Consider the following 12,220-nt stretch of genomic DNA (forward strand, 5'->3'; position numbering starts at 1 on the left):
CAAATATTTGTTGAGCACCTACTACGTATCATACGTTGTAATAGGCTCTGGGGGATGTGAGGACAGTTTGAAGAGCAATGGGACATATTGTTCTATCTTGGTAAGTTTACATGCTGGATGTTTGAATGCAAAGGCAATTTAAAAATTAAAAAATAGCATATTAGATGAGTCCCTGTTCAATACACACACCGAGTATTAAAGAATGAATTTAAGGTTAGAGTGGTCATTCCTAAATACATCAATCGGGGGATATTTTTGCAAGAAGAGGTGGGATTTTGAAAGATAAGTAGGATTTAGCTAGAGGGAAATAGGGAAGCCTTTCCAGAGGGTAGACAATGAGATGAAAGTTTGTGTTAATTTCAAGTCGGGTTTGGAGCAAGAGTGTAGGAAGTGATAGAAACAATGCGCCCTGTATTTCTTTAAGTTTGTATGAAATCTAAGACAGTATTTCCTAAATTTTGGTCATTCTCATACCTCCTTTACAATATTTGATCTGACTGCATACCAACTATACTATTATCTACTTAGTGTAATTTTTTGAAATTGCCTCATGTTTTTACTTCACTAGATTATTTTTAAAAGGAAACTTTGTCACTAACGCAAATAGAAAACTAGTATCATTTGTCATAAATAGAAAATAAGATAAAAAAAATTTTAGAATGGGAAAAATAGTTATTAAATTCTAGCTAGAAATAGTCAAATGCTTGATGCCTCAGAACTGTTTTCTGCTTCTTAACTGGTAGAAACCCAAATGTCAGGCACTAGTTACAGACATAACAGCACCAAACTAAGCATTTCTTCTTGATCACAAGGACTGAAGGATGATTAAAAAGGGAATAACCTTTTCACTTGAATCGCTGTGTGACTCGATTTCATTTACTACCATGTCCATTTATTTAATACCATGTTCCAAAAAATTTCTTTTTGTGAAATGCAGCATTAAATGCTGCCACCGTATCAACTTTCTTTTGGAATTTCTCTATTTTTCTACCTAAATTTCCTTGAATCCCGTTAAAAGCACCTTATTATTTATAAGTAAGCTACAGCAAATGGGGCCATAATAAATATTCTCCCCCGATGACTTTGCAATTCAAATAAAAGGCCAAGTTGTGATAGTTCTTCTCTGGAAAAATAATTCTTATTTGATGTAAGTCTCCAAGACAAGCATGTTCAGCCTAGGTTTTGAAAAAAGAGACTGACATAAGCTGCTACTATGAAAACTACCAATAACATTATCCTGGGGTCAGGGATCAGAAAGCAGTGGGACTCAAACTAGGATTGATTTGAGCACTGGGTAAATTGGACTTCACAGATCTCAGCCCACTCCCTCGACCACACGCACATGGTTTCAAGGACAAATCTTGGGCATGCCAATCAGAACCTTTTGTCTTCCCTTGAGTCATGACTTCCCAAGCCTACTTTAAAAAATATTACCACTTTTACAGTTAAATTAATCTCCTTGCACCTCTCCTTTGCATCTGCTAATAATCAACAGTTTCTGGCCAACCCCAAATCACTTATTTTTAGTCTTTATCTAATTTCTTTGGGGCCCTGTAATCACTGGGGATAGGAAAGCAGATTCTGAAATATCCTTTTACAAAGACACTATTGAATACATAGTAAAGAATTAATTGACATGCTGCATTCTGCTTTTGCCTTTGGTTGGTTTTGACACTTGGTCTATGAAATGCCAGCAGTGCCTCTAGCCCATCTGCTCTGTGTCCTAGCAGTGAACGAATGGCCTAGGAACCAGTTCTCTGCAACATTTGCTAGAACATCACATGGGGCCACCACAGCAGGGTCCCTCAGCAGAGGGAACCATCTGTCTTTGAAGGGAATAGGGGGTGTGGACTTCTGCAGAAGCTGACGCCTAAATGCAAAAGACAAGAAGCTTGGGCTATAAGTCCCTCCATTTCTGATGTTTCCTCAGTCAACAGACTCCTGCTGCAGACAGTTTGCCTGGAAAGTTCTAGCAAGGGCATCAGGGCTGAGGTCTTTCTATACCACCAATTCTGTTTCCTTAGCGATGAGGTTCATTCAACTTGCCTCTAAGGGGAAGTGGCCTGAGTTGTTCCAGCATCCTGGGCATGAAGGCTGAGTGATTACAGGAGCAGCATTTGTCCTTCACATGTGCATGGCCTTTTCAGTCTGGGATTTATCCTAGTGACCTTCACGCAGAGAGGAACCCCCTGTGAGCTTCCCCTCATTAATGGACTCTCAAGTCCATTAACATTTTCTCAGGACCCGCTAGCGTCTCCTGGAGTGTAAGCAACATGGTGGTTCTGGAAATAATCGTGCTCACTTGGTGAGTAGTACTAACTCCCAAAGGTCTCACCCTTGCCCTCCTAGTTTGCTTTAAGATTGACATGCTTTAAGAGTGACATAGGTCTTCCTAACACATCTCAGCTTTGCAGCAGAGAGAGGAAGCCCTGGAGCCCAGGCATCTTACGGAAACATGGAATGGATGTTTTGCTTTTTAACTTGCAACAGGGGCTCTTGGCCAGTGAGAGGCTAAGATCAGAATTTCCCTTCCACATTTCTTTGGCCCTAGGGCATTTCCTGTTGCCTCTAGAAAGTGGAGAGGAGGCGGCCAGATTCCTTCATCCCTTGAGTCTAGCACTTTTAATTGTGTTTCCCTTTGGTCGCATGCTAAAGGAATGTGTACAAACAGCCAGATGACTCAGCGTCACAGGGGACAGCTGGGTGATTCCCTCAGCATAGACAATGTGCAGGCAAAGTCTTTCCCAGTGATGTGCCCCTGTAAGTTGCTTTTCCTGATCTGCACTATGGCATGTGCTTAGTGGGACATTATAATCACTTGCTATCACAGTGATGTGCTGCCTGATACGCCAAGTGTCTCCTCCAGCGTTATAATCTCACCCAAGGGACTTTTAGGAGGTCATTAGGACTTCTTTCTTGGTTTTCTTCTAACAGGATCCAGGGATTTTCAAATAAAATTGAGTCCCCTGCTCACTTTCTTGCCCTTCCCTTCCACAGACGAATATGATGACAAGCAGCCACTGACCAGCAAAGAGGAAGAGGAGAGGCGCATTGCAGAAATGGGGCGCCCCATTCTGGGAGAACACACTAAGCTGGAAGTGATCATTGAAGAATCCTATGAATTCAAGGTATGCTCACCAACACCACTCACTGGGGAGGCCGGGCCCATCTCAGGACCAAGACTATTCATAGCCTTGGCCTACACTGTAAGATCCATCTGGAAAGAGAGGCCGATGTAATTTCAGCAACTGGCTCATTAATTGAGAGGCCTCTGGAGGAGAATTGGAATTAGACAGTTAGTAGGGGACCAAGAGGTCCTGCAAACCAAACAGCATCAGAACCAGGATCCGGGGGTTGGCATCCATCCCTGCACAGGGTCGGAGGTGCCCCCAAGGGAGGGCTTTCTCTGAGGGGAGAGCAGGGAAGAAGCAAAGGTGGATTCCAAGAGATTGCCATGTGTGGAAGAAACCAAGCTCTATTTGAAAAAGCTTCTCAATCTGTTAGAAGCAACGCATTCACAGTGCTGAAAATCAGGAGGCTTTTATATTGGAGAGGGGGTGGTAAGCTCTTCCTCTGGTACATCACATTAACAAACTCTATTTATATTTAGTCATCCTCTTAAGATCCTAGGACATTTTCATACTGTCAACATATTGAAGGTATAATGCCTGGAACCAGAGAGTTTATAATTGAGCTGATAAAATTGGATTTCCAATTTTCTAGATAATGAAAGTTGTTTTCAGAAGTTAAACAAATGGGCCGTAGGGTAAGCTTAGGACTTTGAGATGAAACTTCCTGTCCATTCTTAGCTGCTCCCTCTGTCCATATCCCACCTCCCATCCTATCTCACTCACATGGTGCTAATTTCTGAGAAGACCCCAGTAGAGCCACCTTAGTTCTGTAGTGGGAAAGGAGCATCCTTTCTCTGGCTTTCGAGAAGTACAAACCCAGAGCACAAAAATATGTCCCTTGCTTATTTTTCAAAAGTAGAATCTCCTCTTGTTTGGAAAATCAAAAGGAGAATTCCAAAAGGGAGACTCAGGCTACCAACTGAGAAGCCTCAGTATTTTATCTGGATTTCTCATAGTAGTGGCCTCTTTTCCTTTAGCTGGGCCCGTTAATTTTTTTTTAATTTAGTTCATAAATTGAGGTACCTGAAAGGAGACAGGTGGAAAGAAAAATGTCTTTGCAGTTGAAGTGTATTTTTAAAAGATAAAAATGCAATTAAATTTTCCCCTTTAGGCTCCTGTGAGTCTATCTGTTAACTATTCTTTCACTCATTCCATGGAAGGAAAAAGCAGAGGTAAACCCTGGGATCAGTGCTTTCTAGGCAGACCCCAGCCATCAGAGCCCACCTGTTGTTTCACCCGGAACCTGGCTCACCGCACACCCGTGACTAGCACATGCAAAAGTTCCCTGTCGTTCCAGAGGTACAGACATCTCAGACTGTCTATTTCTATGGACCAATCTGTCCAGATGCGTCCATCCTCACTCTTCCTCACGCATCTTTTTTTCGCCTGGAGTCAGAGGGCCTGGTGCCGCATTCTGCATCAGAAGTTCTACAGCTTGGCATGTCTGTACAAACTTGCCCTCTACCCCTCCCAGGGCTCTCATGGGGAATAGCTGTGTATTCTCTCTTCTAGGACAACCGCTAACCTTCCCCTTCCATGCACCCATGACTAGGAAAAGCAATCACAGTAAGTTCCTTCAGGAAGCATTGGGTTGGGTACAGCACGTCACAGTCTTCCAGGCAGCAAAGCTTTCTTGGGTCCAAATCTCTCTCTGGTAACTTCTCCAATGATCTGAACGTTTGACAGTCCCCCAAGTCTCTTGACGTAAGTGCATTTGTTCGGGGTGCTTATCTTCCTAGAATAGCTTCTATGCACTGTTCCCTCGCATCTCCTCAAAGTTCATCAGTACAGTTACTGTTAGCACTACAGGGTACCTTGGGGCCATGTTTCTGAAGTGCCCTCCAGAATCAATTTGGATATTATATTATTCTTTTAAGAAATTTGTTTTCCAGCTATTTTAAAGAACTTGTGCAGAACTCTGAGAACCGCATTAAAGACCCAAATCTGGGTGACACCTCACCATGTCCCACTGTGCTTTGCCCACTGGGTACTTGTTTACTATGTGGTGACTAAGGGCTTGGCTTTCCTAATACCTGTTGCTCAGGGTGAGGTTGTAACAATCTCTTATAAGTCTAGTGCAGTGAAGAGCTGATCACTGGCCTTTAGGAAACCTTTAGGGAAGTGTAGATGGCAATGTCCAAGTGCAGGTGTCTGAACTTCAAATTCATCTTATTCACACTCCCTCCTTCCGTAGGTCAAGGGAGGGCACGTACAAATTGAGTCCTAGGAAGAACCCAGGCAATCCCAGAGTCCCCCAGGATTAACATGAACTAAAGTTTACAATCTACCCTGGCTTTAACATACACACACACACACACACACACACACACACACACACATATATACACATATAAATTTTAAGTTTAGTTTATCTTAAATCTTTGTTCTTTAGAGATATTTCTTGAATAAAGTTTGTATTCAACTGTTACAGCTCTTTATCTGTTCGACTGTTTGTCTCCCAGACGATGAGATTCTTTGCCTTGGCTTCAGAACAGAGAGGTGCCCCTTTGGAAAGACCTGCCCCAAGTTTCTGTCGCATTTAGGAAAAATCAAGGTCGTTTCTTGTGACATTCTACACAGAACATTGAATTAGCATCAGCCAAAACAGTCAGAGTGCTTGATGAGATGCGGCTGAGTCAAGAGAGAAAAGACAGATGTTTGTCATGTGCTTCGAGTTATGGTGGCCAGGAGCAGTGACTGTCACAGCTATTATCAGGGGCACTAGCAGTTCTAGACACAAGGCTAGAGGCTGGAAGGTCAGCACCGTAAGAACAATCAATCTGGCAAAGCCTGATGTTGAAAGTACAGAGTGGGCCAGTTGGAGATGGGCCCTTTCATATTTATTATCATCTCAATGTTTCAAGTCAAGTCAAATGACTCTTGTTGAACTAACACACGTGATGTTCTGATTTAGCTTTGGCCTTCTGTACAGTCCCCTCAGATCACATTTTCCTTTCTCCCAGTTAGCTGATAATGTGCTCTCTCTCTCTCTCAAACCATAGTCAATTCAGGTACATTGTGTTAAACCGGTACAGATTTTGACCTAAGACAAATAATACATCTTTTCTGCCCCTTTGCAATTAGTGGGAATTCGAGGATGCTCTGACAGTAAGTGTGGCCGTGTGGTAGACTAGTCGATGTGGTGGCTTCTCTGGGAAGAGTAGCCTCGTGTCCCAGAAGTGACCCTTCTTCCTGTAGTTGCTATGATTTGTAGTAGTGCTTTGGGTGCATCTGCTTACTTAGTTTTCTTGTGAATGCTTGGCTGCTCCTGTTGTTACATTAACTGACATTTAGAAAGCCAGAGAGTGCTAATTGTACAAAACCAAGTGCTTAAAAAAGGTCTAAAGAAAAATAAAAAGAAGAGGCTCAGTGCTAGCAAAGCAGAGGGAAATTCAGTGCAAGGTAAATTGCCCCATGCCCTACACCACACAAATTGACTTGTTCTTGTCTTGTCCTGTCTTGTTTGCAGCAGGAATAGGGTAAGAGTGAATTCTCTTAACAGCCACCAGGCTGACAATATCAGTAGCCAAAGAAAAATTGATTTATTGATGATCATGCAGCAGCAATCTTTGAGGCTTTGCTGTCTGGCTGCATTGGACAAAAGTCCAATAATAACAGTTTTTAGTCTCCTAATCTATATGCCACTTCTGGTTGTTCACAGATATGTAATGCTGAGCAGGGAATATATTACTTCGGTTGCAGACAGCACATATAAATGAAGCCAGTAGACAAACAAGTTCATAAGGTTTTCGAGGGGAAAGGATGGGCTTTTGCAACATCTGCTATTCTAAACACTGAGGCCATTCTCTGTTGGCCATTAGGCGGTGAGGGAGGCTTATATTTGCAATGAAGTTTCCACTTCAGAATGTTTCCAAGTAAGGACTATGCTTGTTTGCATAAACATAACAGTGTTTGATGTCAATACTGTTGTTCTGAGCCTAACATCTGCTACCCTTTATATAATTCTGGGGTTTCAAAATCAACGAGGTCTTAGATTTCCCGAGGCCTTAACCAACCCAGCAGTTATTATCTTATTCTTTTCAACCTTTCTAGAGTACGGTGGACAAACTTATTAAGAAGACAAACCTAGCCCTTGTGGTTGGGACAAACAGCTGGAGAGAGCAGTTTATTGAAGCTATCACTGTCAGTGCCGGTGAGTGCCTTTCTCTGCATGTTCTAAATTATAACGGCCCAAGCCGAGCTTACTTTTCCTACTGTGAGCACTTGTTTTGTGTTAAAGCACCAAAGAACTTAGGTGAGTAAGAGAAATAAATGTATTTGTAGCATATATGCGCATTTTGGAGACGCGTTTAGACTGTCCAGATGAAGCAAATGTCTTCAAACGTGGCATTCTTCTCCATCTACATTGTGTCTTTCTTTCTGGAAATAGACATGATAAGTTTAAAGCCTTTTGTGTCTCTAACTTGTAGAAAGCCGATCACAGGCTTTGTCTGGAAAATTCCCTGAAAGGAGGAGAAGTGGCCAAGTGAAGGTCGCAAAGGAAACAGCAAAATCATAGGTGGGACAGGATGACAGTAAGACACTTTACCACTGCCATCTGCATCATTTTACACTCTCTTCAACAACGTCTAACAAATAAGTGTTTGCACGAGCTCTGGAAGTGAAAATAGAATCACATTCTGTCTCTTCCCGTGTGAGCAAAGTAGAGCTTTATTTAGGAAAAATCCTACAAAATGAAGTGGTTTTTCAAAGTCAAGGAGCCAGAGACCAGAGGGCATTAAATTTAGAAAGAAGTGTCCCTTTCCTGCATTGTCAAACCTCATCCAGTCTCTGTGCGATTGTATAAAGATAGTGGAAAGTCCCTCTTACAGATTTATGGAAGCAACACTATCGTGGGATTTTTTATTTCCAGTTCTTCTGCTCCAGCTCCACTGGTTCTTTCCCTTTAAAGGTCCCCACAGGCTCATCTTCTGCTGTTGCAGCTAATGAACAAAGCTAGAGTCTTCTAAATAGTGATTCCCACTGTAAAATATGGAAACAGCGTCACTAGCAGTTGGGCCATGACTTCTAACACAACCCCCTCTTTCCAATCTGCCGCAGAAGAATTTGACAGATCTCCCATGTGCTGTGGGAACAGAGGGTGGTAACAATTTTTGTGCCTGTATATTAGTAGTGCTGTTTATAGTCACACTTTGGTTTCTTGCAATTGAGTATACAATGGAAATTTACGAACATTAAATGGTGGGTAAGTGCTTAGGAGAGTAGATTTGGGATTTACACGTAAGTTCAAACAGAGGGAGGGGGAAATTCCCAGTCTTAGTCTCTCCGGACTGCCATTACAAAATACCATAGACGAGGTGGCTTATAAACAACAGAAATTTATTTCTCACAGTTCTGGAGGCTGGGAAGGTCAAGATCAAGGCACTGGCAGATTTGGTGTCTGGTGAGAGCCTGCTTCCTGGTTCATAAATGGCTGTCTTCTTGCTGCATCCTCATATGGGGAAGGGAGCAAGAGAGCTCTTTAGGGTCTCGTTTATATGAGCACTAATATCATTCATGAGTGCAAAGCCCCTTCCAAAGGCCCTACCTCCAAATACTATCATATAGGGGATTAGGTTTCAACACATGAATTAGGGGGTGGGGGGTGCAGACACAAACATTTAGTCTATAATACTCCCTCATTATAGCTTATATTTTTCTATAAATCCCAGGTTAGTATCTCAGGCATGAGCTATACTCCCTCTTCACAGAGAGAAAAACAGAAAGGACAAAGATAGCTTGAATAAGAAACTGTTGACAAGGCCAATAGTAGAAAATATGAAAAATAACTGAATTGTTTTATGGGCTTTGACATAGCTGAACTGAAACATTAAAAGCAATGTAAACCTTAATGAGCCATTCCAAATAGTTTCCAGGTTTCCTTTGGCTGCAGATACATGAGAATTTCTATAATGGTCATGTGCTGGACATTATTCATTCATTTTTCTATATGTTAATCATTATTTTTGGTTTGAGGGATATGACAGTGAATGAAACAGACAAATATTCCTGCCTGAGTAGAGCTTACATTTTAATGGAGGACACAGCAAATAAATAAAATAAGTAAAATAAGGTATATGTATGATGGTAAACTTATCATGGAGAATAACAAAGCTGTGAGGGGAGACAGGATGTGTGTGTGTAGGGGCTGCATCGGATGGTGGCCAAGAAGACACCATCAATAGACACATCAATGCCGAATTTGCTTTTCTAGCAGTAGACTGGTTTTGTGTTGGTTTGTTCACACATTTTGGTAACTCTCAGGGACCAGGGTAAACATTTGATGACCAGTCTATGACAATGGAAAAGGGTGGTTTTAAACAATGAGAGAGATTATGCCGCAAACAAGGCCAGTGTTGTATATTTGATCCTGGCCAGAACAGGTGTACAGAGATACAACTATAAAGATGCTAATACTTCCTTTAAAGAGGAAGATTTGGAGTTTGCAAATACTTTCATATATTATGCTGAATTAAATCTTCTCAAAATCCCATGAGGTAGGTATTATGATCATCTTTAGCTTCTAGAGGAAGAATCTGAGCCTCTGCACGGCCACATGGCTTTGGAATGTAGCTGAGAGCCTGGAGCTAGTCCAAATGTACTGTCCACTGCCCTTAAGAGAGAGAGAAATTTTATTTTGAGGAAAATTGCTCCCCACCTCTGGCTCATTGAGTGACACTGGCCTTGTCACCTCTCCTCCGCCATGGTTTGAGCACTCTTGTGATGGGACTAACTCCTGCCCAAATCCTTCGAAGAACTGTTAATGAATGAAATGCGAAACCTCTCAAGTATTCTTATTTGTCACGCAATATATTGTGTTTTATGTTTCTAAATGACTGTTTGGGAGTAAGACAAAATTGGTTAGAAATTTGCAGGCTGCTGGGTAAATTGACCTTATTTACAATTTTGAGACAAAATGTCAAAAAAGCAAACCCATATTTTATAAGCACTAAATTACATGTTACACGAAGGGCATTTAGAAAGCTCAATAATTGTCATTATGATTAAATTTAAGTGTCTAAAGAATGTTAACGTTCTTAGGTTGTTAAGTGGACAATAAAATTTGTAAAGGAGCATTTATTGAAAACAGACTTTATTGGATTTTAAGATTTCATGGCTAAATAGTTGAGAATCAGAAAGATTTGCCTTATTAAAAATACTAAATTGCTTTTAAATGGCTCTACTGAGAGGCTTTTTCCTATGCAATTTTCTGTGCAAAATTGAGTCTATATATCTCGCTAAACAAAAATAATAATTTTTTAAATAGGACTTTGCTTCTGTTGCCCACTGATTATATTTAAACCAGTTTCAAGGTAATCCCCTGGCAGCATTTTTGCTCCCCTTCTTTTTCTGAATAGCACACTCCCTAGGCCTCCTGTGACCATAATGTTTCTGTGAGCCAAGTTCTTTGGTTCAACGTTTGAAGAGTTAAAGGACTTATAAGACTCCAGAGATTAGGAAGGGATTTAACAGTCGTGTCCCAGCGCTTCTCCTTCTGTCATTTCCTGGGGAGAATACCAGGAGCAGTGGCATGCCGCAGTTATGTGGCTGTCAGAAACTTGCAAGACAAATCTGGTACCATCAGGTGCTTTTAAGATGTGTCAGCAGGTGCACGTCCAAGTGAAGCTGGCATTCACTGTATGTCCAGTTTGAGTTTCCCCCAGTGCCTCCTTCTTCCTAGTGTCTCCACTGGGACAGAATGGAGGGTTGGCTTTAAGAAACTGTGTACCAGCTGGGATACCAGGGAGAAACAGACATGTCATAGAAGAGGGCGTAGGAGAGGAAGAAATATTCCTCCACCCTCTAGGTTCTTGACTGGCCTAAGAAATTGACGTGAGACAGAATAACAGGAGAAAATCAAACAAATTTAACAACATGTATACATGGGAGAAACCCAGGAAAACTGAGTAACTCGCTAAAATGGCTAAAGCCTTAAATACCGTCTTCAGCTAAAGACAAAGGAGGATGTTGGCGGTGGTTGTTTTGGAATTTAAAGGGGAGGAAGGCAATTCACGTGGAGATGGAAAAGCAAATGTTTGGTCAACAAATGTTTGCCATACCTTGCAAAGACAATGAGACTTGGAGAGGACTTTGATCAAATGGACCTCACTAGGCTCCTCCCTGTCCCACACCTAGTTCATACTATAGTTATCCGGTGGTGATAGCTCTTTCCTGAAACAGGCCTTCTGTCTTCAATCCTTTTAAGCAGTTAGGGGGAAAGTCAAAGTTTCTTTCAGAGTCTTTTTTTCTTAAAAATAATCAAGCCAAAGAGACACACTTTGGGGTAGCAACTTCTGCTGCCCTACAAGGGCAAACATTAGTGGAGTAAAGAGAAGCAATATGCCAAGGCCAATTCCACAACCATCACATTGTTGTTCTTCACAACAGCCTTGGGCCATGGTGAGGTGAAGGAGAGAGTGATTGCAAGCCTGGCTTTGGAGTCGAATTGGGTTTGTGTCCCAGACCTCCAAAAACTCCCTGGGCGACTGTGGGCAGATTACTTCACCTCTAAATCCCAGTTCCCTCGTCTATAAAGTGGAGATAACGGCTCCTCACTCCTGGAGTTGCTGTGAGGATTAATCCAGGTGATACATATTTTCATGAGGACTGTCTATGCATTTGGATACCACACTTGGTTGTTTGGGAGGCAAATCATCTTGAATATTCTACAATAAAATATAACCAAATTTTGTGGAGTTGCAGTCAATTCAGTTTAATGACTAAAATGGCTAAGTGACTAAAAACACTGCTTGTCCTTTTGCTTTACAGTATTATATGTGCCATTTTATAGATCAGAAAACAGATTCAGAAAAACTGTGTAACCTGCTCAAGAAGCAAAGCTGCTAAATGGTAGTGCTGGGGCACAGAGGAGCCCAGGATTCTCTCCAGTGTGAAGAGGGCACTCACGTGCTGTACCTGGGGCCTGAATATGCACACACAGACACACACACGAGCACACATGTAGACACACACATAGAACACGCGTATACTCATATACAGTAATACACAGATATGCATGTGCGTAAACACACGTGAGCACTCAGAGACATACACACAAACGCATGTGGGCAGATACACAGAACACACAT

At 41.8% G+C, this 12,220-nt stretch overlaps 1 protein-coding gene across 37 annotated transcripts in view; it reads left to right on the forward strand.

The window, feature by feature from the left end:
• The window catches only part of SLC8A1 (solute carrier family 8 member A1), a 374,846-nt gene that overhangs the window by 319,839 nt on the left and 42,787 nt on the right, over positions 1-12,220 (forward strand). For all 37 annotated transcript variants that reach the window (XM_070234749.1, XM_023618395.2, XM_005600028.4 and 34 more), the window contains 2 exons: positions 2,998-3,128; positions 7,185-7,284. In XM_070234749.1, coding sequence (XP_070090850.1) covers positions 2,998-3,128; positions 7,185-7,284 — 231 coding nt within the window. The remainder of the gene's footprint in view (positions 1-2,997; positions 3,129-7,184; positions 7,285-12,220) is intronic.

The sequence above is a fragment of the Equus caballus genome, chromosome 15 (assembly GCF_041296265.1).
Source record: "Equus caballus isolate H_3958 breed thoroughbred chromosome 15, TB-T2T, whole genome shotgun sequence".
In the NCBI taxonomy this organism is placed as follows: Eukaryota; Metazoa; Chordata; class Mammalia; order Perissodactyla; family Equidae; genus Equus; species Equus caballus.